General features: G+C 47.6%; 1 protein-coding gene across 12 annotated transcripts in view; it reads left to right on the forward strand.

Annotated features, from left to right (window-relative positions):
* The window catches only part of ARHGEF9 (Cdc42 guanine nucleotide exchange factor 9), a 248,261-nt gene that overhangs the window by 202,008 nt on the left and 19,297 nt on the right, over positions 1-26,956 (forward strand). For all 12 annotated transcript variants that reach the window (XM_077307302.1, XM_077307301.1, XM_077307304.1 and 9 more), the window contains 2 exons: positions 10,730-10,962; positions 20,360-20,489. In XM_077307302.1, coding sequence (XP_077163417.1) covers positions 10,730-10,962; positions 20,360-20,489 — 363 coding nt within the window. The remainder of the gene's footprint in view (positions 1-10,729; positions 10,963-20,359; positions 20,490-26,956) is intronic.

Consider the following 26,956-nt stretch of genomic DNA (forward strand, 5'->3'; position numbering starts at 1 on the left):
ATGGGGGATATGCTTCTAGGTAGCACTGTGTGTGAACGAGACCTTGGGGTACTTGTGGACTGTAAACTAAACATGAGCAGGCAGTGTGATGCAGCGGTAAAAAAGGCAAATGCCATTTTGGGCTGTATCAACAGGGGCATCACATCAAAATCACAAGATGTCATAGTCCCATTTATACGGCACTGGTCAGACCACACCTGGAGTACTGTGTGCAGTTCTGGAGGCCTCACTTCAAGAAGGACATAGATAAAATTGAAAGGGTACAGAGGAGAGTGACGAACATGATCTGGGGCCAAGGGACCAAGCCCTATGAAGATAGGTTGAGGGACTTGGGAATGTTCAGCCTGGAGAAAAGGAGGTTGAGATGGGACATGATAGCCCTCTTTAAGTATTTGAAAGGTTGTCACTTGGAGGAGGGCAGGATGCTGTTTCTGTTGGCTGCAGAGGACACACAGTAATGGGTTTAAACTACAATTACAACGATATAGGCAAGATATCAGGAAAAAAATTTTCACAGTCAGAGTAGTTCAGCAGTGGAATAGGTTGCCTAAGGAGGTGGTGAGCTCCCCCTCACTGGCAGTCTTCAAGCAAAGGTTGGATGCACACTTTTCTTGGATGCTTTAGGATGCTTTGGGCTGATCCTGCGTTGAGCAGGGAGTTGGACTAGATGGCCTGTATGGCCCCTTCCAACTCTATGATTCTATGATTCTAAATAGTCTCCATGGCAATCTTAGCATATCAAAATCCAGGCCTTGTCTATCAGAATCCAAACTAATTTTCCTCCATGCTCTTCACTCAATTATATCTTTTTGGCCAACCAGACTCAGACAATGCCAACAATCTGATCACTATGTGTTCTTACTGGAACATTCTAGAAAATTACCTCATAGCTCCTGACTCCCTTCCCCCATCCTTTGGTCGGCATATTCACATGAATTACCCCATTCCTGACTCTGACCTTTTAAGAGCCAAGTAGGCAGAGATGCCCAATTAACATCACTTACATGATGGAATGAGGCGGTTACTATGCACTTTAACCCTCAGGAGGGCTTTGTCTCACAAGTATCCACCCCGCTATACGTATGTGGGGACCATGTTACCAATGGGATGCTGAATTCCTTCTGCTATCAAGATGAACTCATTGTGAAGATGAGTGCTGGTGATTAGGAGACCGGTGAACACAAAAGAAGATCCGCTCTCCTTTGGCAATCTTGGCCTGCCTCTGGCTCCAGTGATCTGGTAAACCTTATCAGTTCTTGCAGTGGAGTCCTAGGCAGACTTATAAACTTCTAAGCTCAGTGACTTCCATTGATTTAGAAACGTGTGAACTCTGCTCTGTCTTAAAAAGAATATGAAAGTCAGCATATTTGGGCCAAAATGCTGAAAATGTCGTGCCTAAACAGAGTTGCTTCTCACTGCCCATGCCCTAAACCATTCTGCTTGCTTCATAATTCATTTCCCCCAGTTTGAGTGAATCATAAGTCTCTCTCTCTTGCACGGACACATTGAGATATCACAGCTATCCAGGAAGCAGAAAGAAGCAAAGCATTTCTGTAATGTGTGGAGTGGTATGCTCTTTTTAGAAAACAAGCCCTAAAATAATAGAGGCCACGGATTTGAAGCCTGGATACCATACCTGGCAGAGCCAGGTATACCTGAGCTAGAACCTACGATGCCTGAGGCATGGAATCAAGGTGACTCTCCTTGCCTACCTTTCTTCCATCAAATGGCTGCTTCCTGCCTACCTCAACAACCCCAGCATAAGCTGGAGGGAGCTCCACGTTGCACATGTACACACAAACCATTGTGTGCCTCCTGGTGGTGCAACTATGTCCAACTTCACGAAGATGGCACAGTTTCACGAAGATGGCACATTTCACTTGTGGCACAGTTGCCAAAAGGTTTAGCACTGACATTTACAATGTTAATTGCTGTCAGGATTTGATATGAAGTTTCAGAAGGTGAGTTCAGAGGCATGAAGAAATTGGTAGGATGAAAGTTCAGAATTGGGAGGGGGGAATGGGGATAGCCATTTTCTGTTTGGGGAGAGAGCTGTTACCATTAACTCCATCTCCTGTCAGGTTCCGCCCTTGAAGCCAGACCCTTCTCTTGATTGGCCACCTGAATTTGGTGTCCAATCAAGTGCCAGTCTATTCTGTTCATTTCCCACTAGTCTCCATCCCTTGAGTTACCAGGGACCACCCTTCCTCTTTGTAGCCTGGCTGCAGGAGCTGCCCATACCCTTGTCAGCGTCATGTAGTGGTCGTGTTCCAGGTGTCCTGTCCTGCCCAGTTGGAGAGTGGAGTGGGCTCAGAGCCCTTGCACCTTGAGAGGGACCTTTCTCCAGCTCTCACAACAGCAGAAGCCAGGCCACATTCAAACTGGGGCAGCCCTGTGTCCACGCGCTGTAATTTTAACAGTCAGAGAGTTGTAACTGTCAAATACATTCAAAGTGATGTGGAACATGAGCCTTTGTTGCCTCTGGTTGCGCACCTGTGGAGTGAGCCTTTCACAGTAATCCCAGCTGAGAATGGATTTATTCACCTGAGAAGGCAGCACAGGTGTGAAATGTTGGCAGTTGTAGGGAAGTTGAGCTAAAATATTTCAATAGCTAAATAGCTCTCTATCTCCTTTCCTTTGGTGCTGTTTTGGAGGTTCCACAACAGAATGGGGTCCTTTGCCATATCCCCCCATCAAATTTCTCCTGCTTTTGCCAGATTTTGCCTTCTTGGTTTCATTCTCAATGGTTTCATTCCTGGATTCCCCAGCATTTCATCTAGTTTGGACCTTGAGCACTTGGCTGAAATGTATGAATGGCAGTAGATCCACATGTTACAGAGAAGGACAGCATGCTAGTCAAGAAATCTGTGGGTGGCAGTGGTAGCACTGTGGTTCCTGTGGCTCTGAGGCTTTTAAAAAACAATAGCCTTGCACACCAAGGAGAAAAGTCAAACAGAGCCCACACCCAAATACTCCATGCAGGGAGGAGTGTAGATTGGGGGCACATGCCAAAAATAGACCTCCCATGTGGTGTGATGCAGAAAAGGGCACAGCAATGGCCTTGAGCTCCTTGCATGAAGTCAAATGACATCAGCGTCATGTGATAGGAAGACCGGAAACCAGAGTTATGAACTCACTGGTGCAAAGTTCAGGACCACGGACAGCAGTAATTATGAGGGATGTCCGTTTCGGACCGCTTGGGGTTGAAACTAACCTGAAAATGGCTCATTTCGGGCACAAAATGAAACACTGATCACCATCATTTCAAATGGCCGAAGCACAGTCCTCTGAAATGGCCAAAATGCGTTCCAGAGTGTTCCAGCTGTTTTGGGTGGGTGGCCATTTTAAATTTAAAGAGACCTCAGAGAGTGGGGAAATCTCTGCCGCTGCCAGCGGGGCTCACTCGGCTGCTTTCAGCAGGTGCCACTAATCACAGGTGGGATTTCTTCCCTCCCTCTCCCCGGAATGGGAACTTTGAGCAGCAAAACTGACACCACTTTTGTCCACCCAGACTGCTTCCCAGGTGCCCAGTGAGCACCCCCTCCTGAGAAAACCCACCCACCACCCACCTAGGAGTGGAGAGAAAGACATGCCTGGGCACCCAGCAGCGCAAGTGCAATCCCACTTTACTTCCCGCCTTCCCTTGCCCAAATATGTCCAGCCACTTCTCCGAGATAGAGGGGAGTCAGCCCTGCCATCTCAGTGTTCCTGCCTGCACAGAAGAGCTCATGCCCTGGATAAAAGTTTGTTTGTCTTAAAGGGGCCCCTGCTGGACTCTAAATTTGTTCTAGCTTGAGAGGCAAAAAGGAGGAGCAAGGATGCCACTCAGGGCTCCTCGCCAAAGACCTGGCAGTGCTGAGAAATGGTCACAGGCAGCTTTTGTAAACTGCTTTCCCTCCCTTGACTTGGATGATGTAATCAATAAATATCAATAACAGAACGTGCTTCCTGAGTATTTCACAGCAGGGAGGGAGGAAATCAAATCAATAGATATTATTTTAGCATTGTGATTGCATTATTTTGTTTGCAGGGAAGAGGGACACCTTGGGTCGAGTGTAAAAAGATTCATGCGTGGAAACATTTTAATATCTTAAAATGAAAAGAAGGAGGACGGAATGAAAAACTAAAATCTGAAACTCCTCCACCAATGTTCCTAAAATTAAGACAGTGAAAGGAACTGGTATTAAAGATATTTTGTGTTCCATCTTTGAATCTGTCACTTTTATACAGAGCTCAGGGCAACATTTCTGGGGCTCCTTCTATTTTATCATCACAACAACCTGACCAAGTCTTAGCCTGACGGTGACCCAAAGCACTCCCGGGTTGCCAACCTCCAGGTCATGGCTAGAGAACTCACATGATTGCCATTTATGTCCAGACAACTAAAATCAGTTCTCCTGGAGACACTGGCTGATTGGAGGGGTGGGCACTACAACTTCCTACCCTCCTGAAGTCCCCAAGCTCTTCCCTCCCTCCCTCTCTAGGTAATTTCTCAGCCAAGAGCTGACAATCCTACACCCAGATCTCCCCAAGATGTGTCCTTCACTCTGTGCTCCAGGCTTGCCAGATGCACGCTATCCAAAACCCTGAGGGCAGAGCTTGTGGAAGCCACATTCAATAGCAATATGAACAGCTCTTGTACCGGTTGTCATGTAGGAATGTGTGCGCTCATCGTCATGTGGCTTTGAAGTGACATATACATTTTTTAAAGCATGGGGCCATGTGCTAAATGTAGAATATCATTGAGCTGATAGTGCCAGACTATTGCCTCCATCACCGATCTGCCTGTGCGGCACTTCATGCAAGCGCAAGGACATCTTAAAAGGAGCCGTCAACACCCTTTCGGATGGAGGGCCCTGAGACTTCAGCCTGCTGCCCAGAGGCCTTGAAAATGTGAGCTCCAAAACCTGAGCCTGCAGCCCAGGTCAGAGACCGGGCGGTCCTGCTTCACTGCACCCCACTGGATTTTAGCAGCTGTCCTGTATTAATAATAGTTTCCGGAGTGGCTCTCCGTTTCAATTCTTCATCAGACAATTTTATGAATTGTACCACAATTGTATTAATTATATTGTATGAATTGTACCACAATAATATTAGGCAATTGGAAGGTATGTGGTACAATTCGTAATATTAGGTAATTGGAAGATATTGCTTTCCTGTTTTTGGTGTCCCATCTTTTTGCATTTGTTCCCCTCTATCTGTTTTCTAATTGTTATATTGTATGCTTTAGACCTTGTTCGGCCCCATTATATCCTTTGGAGTTAAGCCTAGAGTAGAATATCTTTTCCCCATCATAGGATAGAAGGGGGCTGGAAGTGGACATCCTCTTTGGGAGCCCCTATCATTGGACCCCCTGGTCCAAACTTCTTGACATTTGGGGAGGCTTCAGAGAAGAGGCTCTGCCAAATACCTTGAAGTTTTGATGCCTGTAACGCAACCCCCCCCCCCCAAAGGCCACAGAGAATGCAGGGACATGAAATTTGCCATTGATTTCAAGGACGCCCTTTGTTTTCTATGGCCAAAACACTTTGGAGAGCTTCAAAACGATTCAGCCAGCTCTGAATCCGAAACAGCTGTTTTGGACGGAGTTTAAACAGGCTGAAACAGGTTCCTCCAAACCCAAAACGGTCCGAATTGCTTTCCAGGAGCACATCACTAGTGCAAGATAAAAATTCAGACAATTTCAGATTCAGTCCAAATCACTTCAAGCTAAACCTGATTGTTTGAATCACTCATAGTTTCCCCCCCTCCCCCAGATTTGGACAAATAGAGTCTATGGGAATATTTTCCTTTTTCTATTTCTGGCCGGAGTGGGGGGGGGAGCGGTGTTGAGGCAGAGGCACCAAACTTGTGGCATAGCTGCAGAAGCTTCTCCTGAAAAGGACTTCCAAGTTGCAAAAGGATTGGACTAGGAAATCCCGTTCTAGTAGCACCAAGAGAGGGTGTCCCATCTGACCTCCATTATTTCCTAGGATGCGAAAAAACAGATTTTCTGGCTTGTTCATAAATTCCCATCATAGAAAATAATGGAGATCGGATGGGAGCACCATTTTGGGTGCCTCTAGATTTGGACCCGCTGGATTTGGACTTCTTCTTCTTCTTCAGTAACATCAGGGCTCTGTCAGCCTCAACCACCTCACAGGGTGTCTGTTGTGGGGAGAGGAAAGGGAAGGCGACTGTAAGCCCCTTTGAGACTCCTTCAGGTAGAGAAAAGTGGCATGTAAGAACCAACTCTTCTTCTTCTTCTTCAGTAATCTCAGGGCTCTCTCAGCCTCCCTCCCTCACAGGGGGTCTGTTGTGGGGAGAGGAAGGGAAGGCAAATGCACGCCATTTTGAGACTGCTTTGGGTAGAGAAAAGCGGCACAAAAACACAACCCCCCCTCAGTCTTCTCTGCCTCCTCCTCTTCCCCCTCCTCCTCGTCCTGCTGGCTTCCCCAGGACCAAGTACTGTCTGTACTCCCACTGCCAGCCCCTGGCCATTAACCCCTGTGACCTGCTGGTCCATTTCTACCTTCCAGACGCTGGCAGCATTCCACTTCTGGTCCAATTATCTTGTTCCCTGATCTAGCCAGGAGGGGTGTCCAGCTGCTGCTCAGGGCTCATGAGACTGGGGGTCCATGTAGGACTGGGAGCGTGCCCCCGGTGTAGCCATGACCAGCCTTGCCGCTGGCTCTACACTGATACCGGTCTGCAAGATGCTTGGGCTGATAGTAATCCCTCTCCAGCCTCTCCCTTTTGGCCTGTTACATAAGCCACAGGGCACTGGAGCTGATGAATTGGCTGGCATTGTAAATACGTCAGGAGATGCCAAGAAAACGAGGCAGTCTTGCATTTTTAGCTTTGCCTTGAGGGAGAATAAAATACTATCTTGGCACTTACGTAAGAGGGAGCTGCTATCTAGGATGCCGGCTCCTTTTATGCATAACTGCATTGCTTTCAATTGCTGCTCGGCTGAGCTGCATTTCACACCGGCAGCCCTTCAAATGCTATTAGAGAATCACATTGTGGAGGCTGATGGAACGCCAACAGGACAGGACACCATTAAAACTGCTGGCAGCGGCTTCCCTCCGAGTGCCCGAGATCTGCTGCTCCCTGTTGCTTTGAGCTTTTCTGATTAGGCTGAAGATTCTTACAGCGGCTCTCTCCCCCATCCACAGAATAGCTCAGGCTGTAATGATGAGCAATCTTTTCAAAAATGCAGAAGAAATAACCAGAACTGGAACCTGTCATCATCCATCTGGGATGTAATGGCTTTGCTCCAAGCTGGGCTGGTACCACAAAGGTCAGGAAGTTAAATTTCAGCTGTCAGTTTTCAGAAATAACAGGGCATGGAAATGTTCTCTGCAGACTTACCTAAGGAGAAAAAGTGGGTTGAGGGGAGGGGAGGGAAGCTGCCGCGATAGGAGAAGGGCAGATCTCACGCTGCTGCTGGGTCAGAGGGTTTCGAAAGGTTAGCCTCTCTTTTGTCGTCCAAAGAGGGAGCCTCACTTTTCCAGTGAGAGTCCACCCATAGAAATCACATGGGAAATATATCTGTGACCTGGTGGTCAGTCTAGCAGGAAGTGGGTCTGACCTGTGCCTGGATGAGACCCAGCTGAGAACTTGATGCAGGCCGCTGTCAGTTTTCATTTAAAAACAGGCAGTGACAATGATGACGATGACGATGATGATGATGATGATGATTCAAGACTGATTCTGAGAGAGACGAGGGTTTCAGGGTCTGTGCTTTCAAGAGTCGGAGCTCTGTCAGATCCCCTCAGAGAGCCAACTTGGTGTCGTGCTTAAGAGGAGCAGTCTCCAGCCCGGATAAGCTGAGTGTAAAAACAAACCTCTCCTCTTCTTCTATATCCATGACAAACTCATAACTCTCTCAATGACCAGACTTCATTTAGGAAAAGAAAGTGGTTTATCAAAGAAGAACTATTAGCACTTCACAGGGTCCTTGCCAAGACTGGGGAACCCCAGGCAAGGACCCCTTTGTCAACTAAAGCACCCAAACTCTCCCAACCCCAAAGTCTTTGGGTGCAAAAACAGTGGTTGAATTCAGCTCCCTGGCCATTTCAGACCCCACGAGCCCAAACTTAAAAGTTGGGATGTCTTTATCCCAGTCTGCAGCACCTGACACTCAGCCAACACGGAACTTGATTTCCCACATTATCACCCTCTCACTGAGTTTGGGCAGGTCCTCCTAGAGCTCTTCATAGCTTTAGTTTTTACCAGCCAGGTAATTTGTGTCCTCCAGAAACGTGGCTCCTGTGCTACTCAGCCCCAGTTCCAGATCACTAATGACAAAATTAAGTTGCAGCAGCCCCGTCCTGGTGCCCCGTCCTGATCCATCATTCCCTCCATCAGGGGACATCCCAGTGATTTCTGCTCTTTGCTTCCTCCCTCTTCCCCCAGTTGCAGTTTAACATGGAGTTCTGAAATTAATATTGGAACTGGGTAAAAGTCTAAGTTAACATCAGTTACCTCTTTTTTCCTATCTTGACTAGCAGTGAACATGTGTATATTGTTAAAAGGCCAGACATGAATGGATGTATGGCTACATGCAGGTTCTTGTGAGTTTACCAGTCCATGCGTGCTCTTCTACACATTGATTGTTGTTGTTAGGTGCGAAGTCGTGTCCGACCCATCGCGACCCCATGGACAAGGATCCTCCAGGCCTTCCTGTCCTCTACCATTCCCCGGAGTCCATTTAAGTTTGCACCGACTGCTTCAGTGACTCCATCCAGCCACCTCATTCTCTGTCATCCCCTTCTTCTTTTGCCCTCAATCGCTCCCAGCATTAGGCTCTTCTCCAGGGAGTCCTTCCTTCTCATGAGGTGGCCAAAGTATTTGAGTTTCATCTTCAGGATCTGGCCTTCTAAGGAGCAGTCCGGGCTGATCTCTAGGACTGACCGGTTGGTTCGCCTTGCAGTCCAAGTTCAAAAGCCTCAATTCTTTGACATTCGGCCTTCCTTATGGTCCAACTTTCACAGCCATACATTGCAACTGGGAATACCATAGCCTTGACTAAACACACTTTTACACATTGGTACAACCCTGCAAAAAACACATCCTGATGCATCCCAGAGTATAATCACAGCAAGACTGTGAAAATTGGAAGTGCAGAAAACGGTTGAAAGATTCAGGGGCCTGAAGGAACAAGTTATTGTGGAAAATCTCACCAACATAGTGCCCTGGAGAAAACTCAGAAATTTCAAAAGGGGATTCCTGGTGCCTCAAGGATAAGGTCATGTAGAACTCTAGGGGGAGGGGAGAATTCAAGTGATTCTTTTAAAGTATCGCTACCAAATCACAGGAAACGCACTAGAGTTATATGTCACCACGTTGTAAAATAAGACATCCTGGAAATTACTTCCTTGTTTCAGTTGCTTACATGCTTTGATCTCTTCAGCAGTGGCAGAAATACCTGAAATCTACCAAGTCAAATTGTCCTTCTTTAACCCTGCCCCAAGTGATGGAATTTGCTGCCACAAAATGTGATTGCGTCTTCCGATCTTATTTGAAGGATCAGATGGGTCATATCCCTGGAAGGCAACGGCCACACTGTCTCCAGTTTTACTTTATATTTAGATCGTTTTTATGCCCTCTCATCTCTTGAGATGCCCCGGGTAAAATAATAGAAAGAAACCATAAAAGCAATAACTGAATAATTATATGAAATTCAGGGTAGTCATGCTGGTCTGAAATTTGAGTCCAGTGGCACATTTAAAACCAACAATGTTTCATTCAAGGTATAGCTTTTGTCTGCAAGCATGCTTCTTCAGAGAAGCAGAATTTCCTCCCCCAGTATATTTCTTGAAATCCCATGAAGTGACAAATGTCGCTCAGGCTCAGAAGCAGACCACACCCCTGAGCTAAACGTTGGGGTGAAATGACATGGTTGCGCCTGGTAGTGCCTGGAAGACCAGAGAGGTGAGTCAGAAGGTGCAGAGAGGGTTCCAGCATGCCTGTCCTCACTCATGGAACAGTGCTGAACAAGCAGCCTTGCTGTGATTACACACTGGGATGCATCAGGGGGAGGGCTTTGGACAGGTAAGTTGCCCCCTTTAAAGATTGTGAGTGGGTGGGTGGGCAGAGGGAACTGGGGCAGTGCTTGACTCTTGACCGCTTCGTCAAGGAAATAAAAATCACCACTTTGGGATCAGGAAGCAAATTTATTCCAGGCCAGACTGGCCAGGGATTCTGGATTTTTTTGGGGGGGGGCATCATCTGGGTATGGAACTGGGGTCTCTGTGGTTGGGCAGGTAGTTATGAGTTTGGTGCCCAAATCTGAACACAGTACTCCAAGGGAGGCCGAACCAGAGCAGAGTAAAGCGGCACCATCACCTCCCGTGATCTGGACACGATACTCCGTTTGATACAGCCCCAAATCCCATTTGCCTTTTTAGCCACTGAGTCACACTGCTGACTCATGTTCAATGTATGGTCTACTACTAGATCCTTTTCACACATACTACTGCATGTATTTGAATTTTGGTATGAATGACCGTAAATAAATATTGATTGATTGATATTACTCTCCCCCATCCTATATTGGTGTACCTGGTACTCTTCCACTGAGCCACTCCCCCATTCCAGGGACAGAGCAGGTCATTGTAGCCGACACCAACTGTAGCCTGGCCCAATCGAAGCTTCCCTTCCTGTTTCAGAGGCAGCTGTGTGATTTTACAGAGCTGAGCAGCTGAGGCTTAATGGCTTTTGTCCCATTTTGTCCCTCTTGCAGCAAGACGGTTTCTGGATCTATTCCGAATACTGTAACAACCACTTGGACGCATGCATGGAGCTCTCGAAGCTGATGAAAGACAGCCGGTACCAGCACTTCTTCGAGGCGTGCCGTCTCTTGCAGCAGATGATTGACATCGCCATTGACGGCTTCCTCCTGACTCCAGTGCAGAAGATCTGCAAATACCCTCTGCAGCTGGCAGAACTGCTGAAGTACACTGCTCAGGACCACAGGTACTTGAGGGTCACATGAGGAGGGGGGCCACTTGCACATGGGGCAGGTGTCCTCAGGGCCCAGCAGCCCCACATTAATAGAATATGAAGTGGGGGGGAGGGGGAAAAGTCTTTTGAGTTCTCTCTGGTCTTTGCTGTCAGGTTTTGTGCTCCCCACAACTCTGAGATACCAGTCTGAGAGAGAACAAATGACTCAAGGTTACTTCCTTGTCCTAAAGATTATTGCCCAAGGATTAAGATTGCAGGGAGAGGCTCTCTTGATTGTCCCACCAGTAAAATAAGCTTGTTTGGTGGATACACAAGACAGGGCTGCACCACTGCATAGAACCACTGGCAGCCCAGTGTGGCCGCTGCAATGCATAACTGGTCTTGTGAGGAATGGGAAATGACCACAGGGAGCATGTTTTTTTAGGGGAGAAGAGACAGGAAGAGAGGAGTTGGTGGGACTGCCTTATCCTGAAGTAGGCTCAGGTTGGCAGCCATCCACTCCAGCTTTCCTACCTGTAAAGAATTGTCCAGGAGCAGCCCAGAACTTTTATGCCTTCTCTCCACAAGGGCAGAGGTTAAAAACATCCATTATTATTTTTGTCATCATATTTGTGCTGTTTGGCTGGTCCTCCTGGCAGAGGGGGGTTATTCTCAGCCTGGCTGGATGCCCTGATTTATGCACCTGATCAAGGACATTCAGTCTGAACGTTTCCCCTTTTTTGGAGCTCATGGACTTCATTTTGATGAAGAGTGATACCACACTGGACCCAACTATTTTGACAGGGTTGGCAGCTCCAGGTTGAGAAATACCTAGAGATTTGGGGGCTGGAGTCTGAGGAGGAGAGGGCCTCAAATCAGCTATACCACAGTGTCCCCCTTCCAAAGCAGCCATTTTCCCAGGTCAACTGATATCTATTGGCTGAAAATCATTTGTAATAGTGGAAGATGAGTCATAACAGCCATTTCCTGGACAACCCTACACTTCTGCCAAGCCAAAACATCTAGTAGCTTCAACCAATGGCCAAAATCTTGATTCTTTGAGCACATCTGTGCCTCTTCTGTTGACCCACTCTTCTCAGGGACATAGAGGGGTGATTAACCATCCCTCTGCTTGCTAGTTCTCTACTAGGTGCCTCTCTACTAGATGCTTCCCCCCCCATCTAGAGTTCCCAAACCCATGTTTGCTGTATATGGGAAACAAACAAAACAATAAACTACTTAGGGGAGTACAGGAAAGAAGTAGGGGCCGAGGTGGGATAAGTACCCCTCTTCCGCTCTCTCCAAATGGCCCTTCCTCCTCCAGGGTTGTTTAGCCAAGGGGTCCAATGTTAGAGCAGGGACTGTGGCCGGGATTCCGTAGTGGTATGGAGCCAGGAGCCCTCACACTCCTCCTGTGCCCGTGGCTCTTTTGATATTTGTAAACAGCTCCTACTAAATTAGCGGCTGTGTTCAGGTAGCCCATAAAATCATGGTTTGCCATTACGGAAGGAGCAATAGGAAGGCTAATGCCCTCTCCATCCATTTGGCTTCAAGATTGAGTGTGCCCTAGATCCCGAAAGACCAACATTTGTCGTGACCCTCCAACGGAATAAATAACAAACAGCAGATTCCAGTGGGCAGCCGGGTTGGTCTGAAGCAGCTCGATAAAATCAGCGTCCAGCAGGGGCACCTTGAAGAGCAACCAAGCCTTATTCAAGGCGGGAGCTTTTGAGGGCGAGAACTCTTCCTCAGGCAGTCTGGACTCCGATTTCATTAAACAGGAGTTTGTTCTCTTTCTTACAAGTCAGGCAGCCAAACCAGGATTAGGCCAACATTTGTAAGCAGGAGAGCAGACCGTGATTTTCCATCTGTTGTTGTTGTTGTTGTTGTTGTTGTTGTTGAGAAACAGAACATCTTCAGTTTGTGGGCTGTCCACAAGAGGAGGAGAGGGACGGAGGGAGGGAGGGAGGGAGGGAGAGCTCCGAGGCTTCTGAGACTTGTTCCTGTAGCAGTTAATCCCATTTTGGTGCAACATTTTGGCGCAGCTCTGAAACCTCCAGGGTCCTCTCCTGTAGTGGTTGCCCTGGGAAGTGTAGAGAAAGTGAGAGATCACGAAACTGGAGAGGACCACGAAATAAAAGAGACCCTGCCCAGCGGCATTCTGTGTTGCTGTCATTAGCAAGCAGTCAGTTGCAAGCCCTGAGTTAATCATAAATTCCAGGGTCACAGTGGCAGGCGGCAAATCTGCCTCCCTGCCTGAAATACAGATCTATGACTCTTGGAACGGAAACGGAGGCATAAGGCAGAAATCGATATCATCGTCCTGGCTGGTCCTGACAGGAGGCTTATTTCCGCTCTGCCCTGCTGCACTCACACATTCCGGAAGCAGGAAACATGGCTTTGCCTTGATCCACAGCAAGAGTGAAAAGTAGGGGCGGGGGGGGGGCTCTTTGGATCCCTCTGCAGCCCCAAACAGGCCCATCGTGGCACAGTTGACGTGGCTGAGCTGACTTCAGGGCTGCCGATCAGCTCCTCATTTGTTCCTTGCTGACTCTAGCCAGCAAAATATACATTTGGATTGGCTATTCTAATCTGTTATAAGAGCACAGCTTTTTGGACAGTGCTGCTTAGGAGCCAGGCAATATCTTCCTTTGCACTGGATAATACAGGCAGGCTACCGGGGAATGCATAGCTCATCTGCACAGAAGAGCCAAGCACTGTCTTGAACCTGGGATCTGGTAGGCCCTGGTGCTCACACCCCGGAGAGACGCTTGGCGTTGCCCATTGTAGCCGCTCAGTCCAGAATGTCCTGCACAAACTCTACAGTGGAAAGCATCTGGGTGAAAATAAGCGAGGGGAAAACAAACAGTGTGGTGGTTAGTGTCTGCTACCGACCGCCTGAACAACGAGAGGATGTGGATGCTGCACTTTGTGAGCAGCTTGAGAAAATATCCAAACAGCAGGACCTTGTCATCATGGGTGACTTCAATTTCCCAGATGTGTGCTGGGAAACAAACTCTGGGAAGCGTCCTCAGTCATGCAAGTTTCTGACTTGCCTGGCTGACAATTTCATTTATCAAATGGTAGATGAACCCACAAGAGGTTCAGCCATACTGGACTTAATACTGACCAACAGGCAAGAGTTGGTGGATGAGGTGAAGGAGGTGGTGACCCTAGGGGGAAGTGACCATGTCCTCATAGAATTCCTTTTGAGATGGGGAGCCAAGGAAGCTTGTAGCCAGACGCGGATGTTGGATTTTCGTAGGGCAAACTTTAATAAACTCAGAGACATGATGAGTGTCATACCATGGACGAGAATGCTGGAAGGGAAGGGAGCATGTGAAGGGTGGGCGCTACTCAAACAAGAGCTATTGCATGCTCAATCAATGACTATTCCAGAAATATGAAAACACTGCAGGAGCTCTAAGAAGCCTATTTGGATGAACAGAGAACTTCAAGAGGAACTAAGAAAGAAAAGGAAAATGTTCAGGAAATGGAGGGAAGGACAGAGCTCTAAAGAAGAGTACCTACAGGTTACTAGGCACTGTAGATCAATCATCAGAAAGGCCAAAGCTGAGAGTGAGGTAAGATTGGCCAGGGAAGCCCATTGTAACAAGAAAAGATTTTTCAGTTACGTGAGGAGCAAATGTAAAGTAAAGGAGGCAATAGGCCCGCTGTTGGGTGCGGATGGACAAACTCTAACGATAGATGCAGAGAAAGCAGAAAGGCTTAGTGCCTATTTTACATCTGTTTTTTCCCACAGGTCAAAGTGTTTAGGCACATCTAGAGATGGCCGTAGCCAAAGGATAGTGTCTGGGTGTCAGGTTAACATGGATAGAGAGGTTGTCGAGAGGCATTTAGCTGCACTGGATGAGTTCAAATCCCCTGGTCCAGATGAAATGCACCCGAGAGTACTCAAAGAACTTTCCAGAGAACTTGCACAGCCCTTGTCCATCATCTTCAGAACCTCTTTAAGGACTGGAGATGTCCCGGAGGACTGGAAAAGAGCAAACGTTATTCCGATCTTCAAAAAAGGGAGGAAGGATGACCCGGGAAACTACAGACCAGTGAGTCTGACCTCTGTTGTGGGGAAGATAATGGAGCAGATATTAAAGGGAGCGATCTGCAAACATCTGGAGGACAATTTGGTGATCCAAGGAAGTCAGCATGGATATGTCTCCAACAGGTCCTGCCAGACCAACCTAGTTTCCTTTTTTGACCAAGTAACAGGTTTGCTGGATCGGGGAAATTTGGTTGATGTCATTTACTTGGATTTTAGTAAAGCTTTTGACAAGGTTCCCCATGATGTTCTGATGGATAAGTTGAAGGACTGCAATCTGGATTTTCAGATCGTTAGGTGGATAGGGAATTGGTTAGAGAACCGCACTCAAAGAGTTGTTGTCAATGGTGTTTCATCAGACTGGAGAGAGGTGAGTAGCGGGGTACCTCAGGGTTCAGTGCTCGGCCCGGTACTTTTTAACATATCTTAACACAGCCCGTGGCGCCGCGGGCGCCACGGTCTAAATAAAGCTGTAAGGGCTGTGAAGGCGGGATGTGTCCGGGATGAGGAAGGGTGCCGATTGGCCCCTTCCTCCTGATAGACCATCGGAGGGACCAATCGGCAGGCGCGAAGTGCCTGCCGATTGGTCCCTCCGATTCCCCGCCGGAGCAACTGCGAGCCGCGCGCAGCGCGGCTCGCAGTTGCTCCTTTGCCGGCGGCCAGACGCGTCGGGAGGCGCAAAGCGCCTCCCGACGCGTCAGGCCGCCGGCAATGCAGTCCCTGGCAGTCCCTGGAGGCCCCGCAAGCCGCCCTGCGCACGGCTGCCAGGGACTGCCTTCGCGTCGACAGAAGACCTCCACGCCAACCAGAGAAACTTCAAAGCGCTGCTGCCCGCCACCACTCCTCAAACGGCGCTGGCCGCGCACACGGGACTCCTCTCGCCACCGACGCCTCAGGTACACAGCCACACAAGCCCCAAGCCCAAGCCCATCCAAAGCCTCCGGACCGCGCCCCACCGTTCCCAGCCCGCACACCCACCCCCCAAGCCCCCATTGCCGTCCTAGCGCCCGCCGCGGAGCGCCTTCCCCGGGGCCTGGGGAGCTTTTGGGAAGATCGGGGGGGAGAGAAAAAAGCTCCCCAGGCCCCAGGAAAGGCGATCCGCGCCTCGCAGAGCCACGGAGCGCCTTCCCCGGGGCCTGGGGAGCTTTTGGCAAGATCGGGGGGGAGAGAAAAAAGCTCCCCAGGCCCCAGGAAAGGCTCCCCAGGTCCCTAGCGCCCGCTGAATTTAGGTTTCAGCGGGCTCTACTACTAGTTTATTAATGATCTAGATGAGGGGGTGGAGGGACTACTCATCAAGTTTGCAGATGACACCAAATTGGGAGGACTGGCAAATACTCCGGAAGATAGAGACAGAGTTCAATGAGATCTGAACACAATGGAAAAATGGGCAAATGAGAACAAGATGCAATTTAATAAAGATAAGTGTAAAGTTCTGCATCTGGGTCAGAAAAATGAAAAGCATGCCTACTGGATGGGGGATACGCTTCTAGGTAGCACTGTGTGTGAACGAGACCTTGGGGTACTTGTGGATTGTAAACTAAACATGAGCAGGCAGTGTGATGCAGCGGTAAAAAAGGCAAATGCCATTTTGGGCTGTATCAACAGAGGCATCACATCAAAATCACAAGATGTCATAGTCCCATTGTATACGGCACTGGTCAGACCACACCTGGAGTACTGTGTGCAGTTCTGGAGGCCTCACTTCAAGAAGGACGTTGATAAAATTGAAAGGGTACAGAGGAGAGCGACGAAGATGATCTGGGGCCAAGGGACCAAGCCCTATGAAGATAGGTTGAGGGACTTGGGAATGTTCAGCCTGGAGAAAAGGAGGTTGAGAGGGGACATGATAGCCCTCTAAGTATTTGAAAGGTTGTCACTTGGAGGAGGGCAGGATGCTGTTTCTGCTGGCTGCAGAGGAGAGGACACGCAGTAATGGGTTTAAACTTCAAGTACAACGATATAGGCTAGATAGGAAAAAGTTTTTCACAGTCAGAGTCGTTCAGCAGTGGAATAGGCTGCCTAAGGAGGTGGTGAGCTCCCCCTCACTGGAAGTCTTCAAGCAAAGGTTGGATACACACTTTTCTTGGATGCTTTAGGATGCTTAGGGCTAATCCTGCGTTGAGCAGGGGGTTGGACTAGATGGCCTGTATGGCCCCTTCCAACTCTATGATTCTATGATTCTAACTCAACAGGCGTGTAGCCCGGGCAGATGATTTGTCCTCACTAGGAAATGGGAAGATATATTTACTTTGTTTATAGTGTCCCAAAGGTGGCTTACAGTGTTCTCCTCTCCTCCATTTCATCCTCACAACAACCCTGTTATATAGGCTAGGCTAAGAGTGTGAGACTGGCCTAGGGTCATCCAGCAAGCAAGTGGGGTCCTAACCGGGATTCCCTAGATTGAGGGTGGCCAAACGGAGGCTCTCCAGCATGTCTATGGATGACGATTTCCATGAGCCCCTGCCAAGAGTGGCAGAGTATAATGGGAATTGTAGTCCATGGACATCTGGAGAGCCACCCTTCGGGCACCCCTGTCCTATTCTGACACTTGATGTCTCAGAGAAGGGAGAATGGGATTCAGAGATGATGGCAAATCCTAGCATGGAGGGGGGGGGGTGTTTCAGTTTGGGAAGTGCCTGTTCCTGTTTGATAGTCAAAGCACTTAAGTGGCCCAGCATACCTTGGCGAAACTAATAAATCAACCGGCTCATTAGAACTTTTAACCTCAGAGGTATTTTAACCATGTGCCTGTCTGATTCTAAAAGCACAGGCTATTTATTTGTTTGTTTGTTTGTTTGTTTATTTATTTATTTATTTAGATTTATATACCGCCCTCCCCGAAGGCTCAGGCTATAATAATAATAATTATTAATAATAATGATGATGATGATATTAATATTAATTTGATTTGATTTATTACCCGCCACTGCTTGACAGCTCGTGGCGGGTTACATACATCTGAATAAAAACCCTGTTAAAACCCCATACATAAAATCACAAATCATTAATAAAAAACCAGGAAGACGATATGGTGGAAATCAAAAACCCTCGCTATTCTCAGTCCCCCCAGAAACCTCACAATTCCCACCGACATAGTAACTTCCCTGTCCTTGCCAGCCTTCCCACCCCATTCAGGCCCATCACAAAACCTTGGCTGGGAAACTTTGAACCGGATAACAAAACGATGAAATCAGCAGACGATAAGCATCCAGGTTAGGAAGCTGGATAAATGTAAAGATCTGGGGCCAAAATAAAGCTGTCAGATTTCTTTTCTGAGTGGGATTAGGTTGGAATAGTTTCCTATAACAAAGCATCTAAACCTAAAAGCAAAATGAAGAAGAGAGAGATGTAATTAAACATGGTAGCCATGGTGGCATATATATAACTGTTCCAATTTTCTCCATGGATGTGTGTGAGAAATTGAATCTAACGCAGCACACAAATCAATGAGAGCGGCATGAAGCTTTCTAATAAGAGAAATATGTTTATCTGCAAAAATGAAAGAGTGTAAGCATGGGGGGGGGGGGCCTAGGAGAGCCTTCCTGAAAACCAATTTGTTCAGGACTAATTGCAATAAAATTTCTCAGCCAGTGACGCAGTCTTATCTTAAAACGAGCAGCACATAATTTCCCCAGAGTTGAACTTGAAAGTAAACTAGTGGGAAGTACCGACTCAGTATCTGCTTCCTTTTTTATGTGTGTCAAATTTGCATCTTTTTATGTCAACCTTGCAATGCTAGCTAGCCCAAATATCCTTCAGCACCAGAGTCCAGATGGACCAGGTCAGCCTGCCTTTATTGAAGTGTCACAGACTAAATTTTCCAGTGGCAGAATGGAACTGTCCTGCTTCCCCATTCCCCCTTCAGCCCAGAGTAAAAAAAATACTTCTTCTGAGGGATTAGAGGACCGTGGAGACCAACGATGTAGGCTAGATATCCGGAAAAACATTTTTTGCAGTCAGAGTAGCTCAGCAGTGGAATAGGCTGCCTAAGGAGGTGGTGAGCTCCCCTCACTGGCAGTCTTCAAGCAAAGGTTGGATACACACTTTTCTTGGATGCTTAGGGCTAGTCCTGCGTTGAGCAGGGGGTTGGACTAGATGGCCTGTATGGCCCCTTCCAACTCTATGGGCCTTTTTGCACGGGGATCTTTGTTGCAAATTGGTCACTGAATGAAAAATCGCCATTTAAAATAGTGGAATTCGTCGTTATGCATACCTGCCTTTGTAGTGGAATCAGTTGCGTTTTTTAGCGTTTCCCACAGGCTTCCGGTCTCGGCAGAAATCGCTAGAAAGGAAGCGCTATTGCCGAGCTCATCCCGCCCCTGGCCGTCAAGCAGCCAATGGGCAGCCGTTAGCATGCTCCCAAACAGCCCCTTTCCCTTTAAGAAAGGTTTAAAAAAAAAAAAAAACAGACCCATAGCAACGAATCTAGGTAGATTCGTTGCAACGGAGAGACCCATCCAGCTGCCTGGGGTGTTTGAGCTGTCGTTTGATTGTATGATCGTTGGCACGCTGCCTCGAGTGATAAAAGAAAAATCCCCCCCTCCTCTCACGGGCCCGATTTTCGGCTGAATTAATGTGTAAAAAATAAAGGGACTTTATTTCAGCAAACGGGCTTTTATGTGGTTTGTGCTTAGTGACTAAAGGTGAAGGACTGAAGCCAGGGAAGCCTCTAAACAGAAAGAGGCTCGCTGGTGCGTTTATCCCCGCTCGCTCGGAGAAAAAAAAATGGCGATCGCTTCGCCGGAAGTTTGGAGGAGAGAGCCAGGGGGAGGGACTTTGAAGAACCCGCAACAATGGTAACGCACAGGTCTTTAGCGCTATTGTTGCAGATTGGTTGCAGGAGTGTATCGCTATCCGGAGGGTGAATCCACTTTTCTGGATTCCCCTGAAAGCGCTACAACGAAGCGCTTTTTGCGGGTCGGTTTCAGGATTGTTGCAGATTGTCTACGACATCGTGGGTTATGGCAAATTAGTAGCGTTTCCAATTAGCAACCATTGTGCTATTTTGAAGCTGTGCGAAATGGCCCTATGATTCTGTGAAAATCATGAGAGGGGACAGCAACGGGAAGGGGGAGTTGGTGTGGGGGGGGGGGACAGCCAGCCGAGACTGAATTCAATCCAGTGTTTCCAAATGTGTAGCTTTCTGCTTCCAGCCTTTTTGAGCCTGCAGACACCTTTGGAATTCTAAGACACATGGTGGGCACAGCAACAAAATGGCTGCCACAGAAAGCAGAGCCAGTCACAAGATGGCTGCTCCAGCTTACCTTCAGGCACACAGTGTTGCAAGGAGTGTATGGGTGCTAACCATTCTGGGATACAAAGGAATGCATATCCTATGTGATTTCAGTGCCTCCCTTTTTCCCCTGACAGTGACTACAGATACGTCGCTGCAGCGCTGGCAGTCATGAGGAACGTGACTCAGCAGATCAACGAGAGGAAAAGGAGGCTTGAAAACATAGACAAGATTGCACAGTGGCAGGCCTCAGTTCTGGATTGGGAGGTATGTTGCATGCTCAGTATGGCACTTCCAATCAAATCCATCCTCTTATTTTCTTGGCAATGCACGGTGCATTTTTGGTTTGGTTTGGTTTGGTTTGGTTTGGTTTCACATGGGCACACCGCATGGGTCAGTGGTAAAATTGCCAAGGGGCAGCCTGTTGTAGCAGAATAAACTAAAAGTCCAGCCTCATGTTAAGGACTAACAACCTTTGTTTCAGTCTGAGCTTTTGTGAGTCAAGGCTCACTTCCTCAGGTATGTGAGGGGGGGGGGGAGGCTGCTCTTACCAAATCCCAAATTCACTCCCAGGAGTGAACTAATGGTGGCTCTCAGCTTGGGCAAGCTTCTGTCTGAATCCTTGAATGAGAAGTCTCAATCTGGAGATGGCGAAATGATTTATTCCAATATTCAAAACAATTTCAAAATGGATTCCCAGGTATAGTCCGTTTCCGATATCTTCATCAGTGATGTTTTCAATATTGTTAATAACTCAGTCTTCTCTAATTGTGTTTTTATGGGTGTTGAAATTATAGAAATGGTCTTAGTCTCTGATAATGGTTTATATAGTTCAGTCCCAAACTGGTCACATAATATCCAGATTTGTAGGAGTCTACTAATATAAATATCACATTGTGTAATTACTCTGCAGCAGAAAATATCCACATCAATTTCTGAGAAGTTTCAGGCCTCAAGCCCTACTCTCCTGTTAATTTTTGATGTAGAGATCATTACGATCAAGGATATTTGTCTACAAAATGTGTATTGACACAGTCATTGGATCTAATGAAAGTGCGGGTGAGTGAGGTAACAGACAGACAGGGTAAACAAGAATGAATGAATGAATGAATGAATGAATGAATGAATGAATGAATGAATGAATGAATGAATGAATGAATGAATGAAGGCAGTATAAAACTGCAGCAGGAGCTAAAGGGACAAAAAGGTAGCAGATGGCCATGGGGGGGCGGGGGGGTGAATGTACACAGTGGCCAAAGTAGCTGTGTTTCAGAAATTAGTTGAATAGTTCAGTTAGTCCATCAAAAGATTGTTGCTTCTAGCGATGAAATCATTGTGACTGGGCAGGACATTTTGGAATGAAAATAAAGTGGGGGGTAAGTGAGAAACTGCAAAAATCAGCATATCAGGCAAAAATAAAATGCGGACCAGGATGCCTGGAGTTCTTTATTAAGACACAATAAATGCCTGTCAGTTTTGATCATTTTGGCTCTTCATCAAGGACACTAAAATACATGAAGGGAGCTGCCAGGCACAAAGTGACTTAAATTACTATTCCTTTGCTTGCAAGTTTAAAAACATTAGATTAGCAAGTCTTAGTAGCCCTGATCTGCATGGCCCAGGCTAGCAGCATCTCACCCGATGGTTTGGCCACCCTCAGTATGTGGATGGGAGGCCCTCCAGGAGAGTCTCCAGTAGGCAGGCTGAGGCAGACTACATCTCTGTGCATCTCTGGCCTTGGAGATACCTTCCACCGCCATGGAGGCTCTATTTCTAGTAAAAGAACCCTATATTTTACTCTTTCTTTTATGAAGCTGCTTATGCCAAATCAGACTCCTGATCCAGAGGGAAATAGTTCTATTAGTCAGTTGTCCATTGATTTATTTTATTCATTTAATTTACATATCGCCCCCCACTGTGACCTCTCAGGGCAGTGTTCATGGAACAGTAGAACAAGAAAGTATAAGGAACCATTTGCGACAAAGAACACAATGATCATGAACAGTCGGACGTCAAACAATGTATGATAGCAATATACCTGGGGCATCTGCAGCAAATTGGAAGGGAGGGCAACAGGTTACAAGCAGCTCCAGACTAGGGACGTGTGGACTGTCAAAGTTGGTCCCTGACAAAGGGACCATGGCTGATTCTGCACTTACTTTCCATTGTGGAGTTTAAATAGCCAATTTAAACTCAGGTCTTCCTCTATCTCCCCCTCTCCATTGAAACAGAAGTGTTCTGCACGTGATTAGGGAAGCTCAGAAGGGGAAGGGGGGAGCCGAGCACAGGAGCCTCTTTCTTTCTTTTCTTGAACAGGGGTGTGAGGTAGAGCAGTGGTCCCCAACCTGCGGGCCGCGGCCCGGAGCCGGGCCGCAAAGGCCATGGCGCCGGGCCGCGGCCTTTGCGGCCCGGGAAGCTACTTACTGCGGGAGGGCGGGGAGAGGGAATCAGGGCCGGGCCGCGCCCGTGCAGGCTCGCGGGCGCGGCCCGATCTGCGGGCGTGGCTCACGGGCGCGGCCCGATCTGAGGGCGTGGCTCACGGGCGCGGCCCGATCCGCGGGCGCGGCCCGCGGGCGCGGCCCGAAACGTGGCCGTGGCCCGCGCATGCGCGGTCCCCGGGGGCGCGGCCCGATGCCCTGCCGGTCCCCAGCCTAATAAAGGTTGGGGACCACTGAGGTAGAGCATTGGAGATAGCAGGGGAGGGGGAATAAATCCAAGAGGAAAATCTCTGCCGAGAGAAGTTAGGGCTTCTGGAGCTTCTGCCAAGAGAAGTTAGGGCTTCCCCTTTAAGAGAAGCCTTGCAACCTGGGAACCAGGAACTGACGCCCTGGCCAATCATGGCTTTTCTACAATGTTGGAGTCTCAACAGCAAGTTATTTCGGGGAAAGCAGACAGCTGCCCGCTTACTGATGGCAATTTTTCAAATATCGAGGGTTATATCCACTCCAGGATATCACAAGGGATATCCAGGTAGGGTCACTCTGGATCAATCCTGCTTGTTGCCAATGAAAAATTTAAATCGCCCCAAATCAAAATGGTGATGCCCTGAGGCTTAGTGTCGACGGCAGGGACTGAATCGACCTGAGATTGGAATAAAAGCTCCGTGCAGATTCAGCCCTGGTTTCAGGGAGGCCCCCGTCGCTGGGCCTCAGCCAAAACGTAAACCAGTGGTCATTGAAAATAGACACCAACTGTAAACGCCATAAAGAGCAATGGACATTGTCATTTTACAAGTTTCTAGAGAGGAGAGAAGGATTTATATATGCCAGCTAAGTAGGTAGGTAGAATTTTATTGCATAACAATGTAATAAGAGCTGCCTGAGCAGTTATAAATATTACAGTAAAAACACAAGATTAAAAACAACGTTAACAATCTCAGGACCAGGTCGCAGCAGAGAATACAAAATGCTGAACATCAGGGGTGGAGGTTTTGCACAGATCTTCTTGGCAGCCAGTGTCTAGAGCAGGGGTGGGCAAACTGTGGCCCTCCAGATGTCCATGGACTATAATTCTCATGAATGCTGGCAGGGGCTCATGGGAATTGTAGTCCATGAACATTTGGAGGGCCACAGTTTGCCCACCCTTGCTCTAGAGTAACATCTTTTAGGTAACGTGATGAACATCACCCGATAAGGGGAAGATGATTTTCTCTGGATTGTCAATTAGGATCCAAGAAACTGCAGAGAGAGAAAGGGACTTAATCTTTACTAGTTAATCCAAAGAACAGGTAAAGAGAGAATTATTTTTGCAGTAAAGTCTCTCCCACCCCCTCACACACACGCACAAACACACATGCATACACACGGAATTTTTAGACTACCTGCAATGAAGGGCAGGTGCATCACTGGAGAACAAAGGCCCCTGTACTTTAGCCAGCCTGCTTTGTGGTGACAAATTATCGCTTGTACAATTGTGCAGTTCCTGGGAGCGGAAGGTCATCAGATGTGGGCTTCCCTCTCAGTGGGCTAATGTGACTTATTTGTCAGGCTGCCTTGGTAGTCAATAAACCCGAATGAAGAACAGATCCGCTCTAAGATGCTCAGGGTTCGCGTGCGGTAGAAGGCCAAGGTGACCTCTGGGTTGGATCGATGAGGCGGCTGCTTCCATCCTGCCACCGAGAATACCCTGAGACGTCCATTCCAAGCAAGCTGTGGCCAACGGCCAACTCTTCCTCTTGGGGGTTTCTTTTAGCGTTAATTTTCTGGATCAGGAAGGAGGCTGTGACATTAGAAGTGGCGCCGCTGTTTGTTCTCTGCAATATTATGAAGAGAAGGAGGCTAGGTCTAAGGTTCATGCCATTCAGAGAACAGTGTATTCATATCGTGTTGCATTTGTGCAAGTCAACCCTCTTCCACAGGTAGGTCAACCTGATACACTGGTGTGCGTATTGATGAGAAACCTGAACGGTTCACAGGAAACGCTGCATGTTGGCCGAGCGTGAAGAGACACACAGAAGAACATGAAGAGGGCCTGTAAAGACAGGGAGGGAGGTGATGCCCCGAGGCTTAGAGTATTGGAGACTGGCAGTCTTTCTCTGCAACAACAAGACTGGCTCATCAGGCCTCTCTTGTGCAGGGACCTCGAGCTGCAGAGGTGGAGGGGGTGGGGGAGGAGTCTTGCTAGGAGATGCGTCCCCTTCTGCTCTCCCACGAGTCTAAAGATTCCTGTACTCCTAAACATTCATTCAAAGACAATTTTCAAGCATTTGGGCAAGTAGTGGGAGAGGAGGGTAAAGTAAGGGTCCATGGTAAATCCTTTGGTCCAAAGGATACCCATGGAGGATACCCATGGAGCCTAGCAGGAAGAACTGCCTACCAAAGATGCTGCAGTGCCTTTAGGGGAAAATTTTGTGCAACACCTGCTGGCATATCCTTGGAATGCATGGCACGTTTTGGACTAGGTTAACTGAGTTCTTTTTTTTTTTTGCACTTTATTAGTAACTTTATTAATAATCCATGCAGTGGGCACCTCCAGACTAGACTACTGTAACTCGCTCTACACGGGCCTGCCCTTGTCTTTGACCCGGAAGTTACAATTGGTACAGAATGCAGCTGTCAGGGTCCTCACTAGAACACCTTGGAGGGCCCACATTCAGCCGGTACTCCAACATCTGCACTGGTTGCCAATTCGTTTCCGGATCAAGTTCAAGGTTTTGGTTTTAACCTTTAAGCCTACACGCGGCCTGGGTCTTGCCTACCTACGGGACCGCTTGATTGCTTATGCCCCCTTTGCTCTGCGGTTGGTTCCGGGCCCTCGGGATGTTCTCCTGGCCTCAACCCGGGCCAGGGCTTTTTTGGCCCTGGCCCCCACCTGGTGGAATGAGCTCCAGGAAGAGCTAAGAGCCCTGCCAGAGTTAACAGCTTTCCGCAGGGCCTGCAAAACGCAGCTGCCAGGCATATGGTTGAGGCCAAGACGGGCAGTCCCGACATTGGATCTGGGCTCCCTGGGTTCATCTGAGTGATCTGATTGCCTCACTCCCATATTAGCAACCTGATGTCCCTCGGCTAACGTGGGGCGGTTTTGGGGGGGGGGGGTTAGTCGGGTCAGTTAGTGCTTGCCTGTTGCCTAACATCGATAGTGTGCATTGGTTTTAATAGTTTTAACTATGGGTTTTATTGTAATTTTTATCTTGTAAACTGCCACGAGCCTAAGGGAATGGCGGTATAAAAGCTCACTACTACTACTACTACTACTACTACTACTACTACTACTACTACTAATAATAATAATAATAATAATAATAATACATTTCCAAGTTAACATAAATCTTGTAGTCTTCCAATACAACAGGTTTAAGCTTCCAGTATCACTTTATACAATCTATTGTATAATTTTCACACACTGAGACATATACAAATTAACACATTCTGAACCTCCTATTTAAATCTCAACTGAGTATTCCTAATCCAAATTAATATATGTTTTCCCAATATAATTCCAAAATGATCTCCATTGATTTTATACTTTTCTATGTCCTTAAATAATGCTGTGAGCCTTGCAATTTTTGAAAAATCCAATAGTGTCATTATCCAATCCTCCAGTGATGGGGTGCGGGTGAATTACAACAACATTTAAAATGCATAATAATTTACCGCCTTCTTTCTTGAATGGCCTCTCGTCTTTCACACAGAAAGCTTGGGGTTCGTTATATAGTTCACTGCCTCTGAATTTCTCCCCATGGGCTTTAATATTGCTCTAGTGTGATGCTCTTTTGCTGTTCATTGTTTATATATGGATTGTATGCATGACGGTTGGAAATTGGCCTGGCCCGGCGATGCTGGGAGGATGGTGAACAAACTGCACAAGAAAATAAATCACACACTGCATGCAAGTTCTGAATCATGGAATTCAGATAATATTTTATCTATTATTAATTAATTAATTAATATACCACCCTCACCGAAGGCTCACGGCGGTTTACATGAAACTAAAAAAAACAAAACTCCATTTGTAATAATAATATGGTGATAACAATAACATTAACGTAGTAATAACAATAACAACTTTATAGAACACTGAGAAGAGCATTCAGTTCAACTCATTTTGAGGCCCAGTGGGTTGGGTGAATTTGGCTTGGGGGCCAATAGGAGGCAGTAGTTCAGGTCGACCTCAACCAAATGCTTGGCAGAGGAGCTCCTTTTTGCAGGCCCTGCGGAACTGATTGGGTTCCGTCAGGGCCCTGATCTCCTCTGGGAGCTCATTCCACCAGGTGGAGGCCAGGATGGAGAAAGCTC

Source organism: Paroedura picta, chromosome 13, assembly GCF_049243985.1.
Source record: "Paroedura picta isolate Pp20150507F chromosome 13, Ppicta_v3.0, whole genome shotgun sequence".
NCBI classification, from domain to species: Eukaryota; Metazoa; Chordata; class Lepidosauria; order Squamata; family Gekkonidae; genus Paroedura; species Paroedura picta.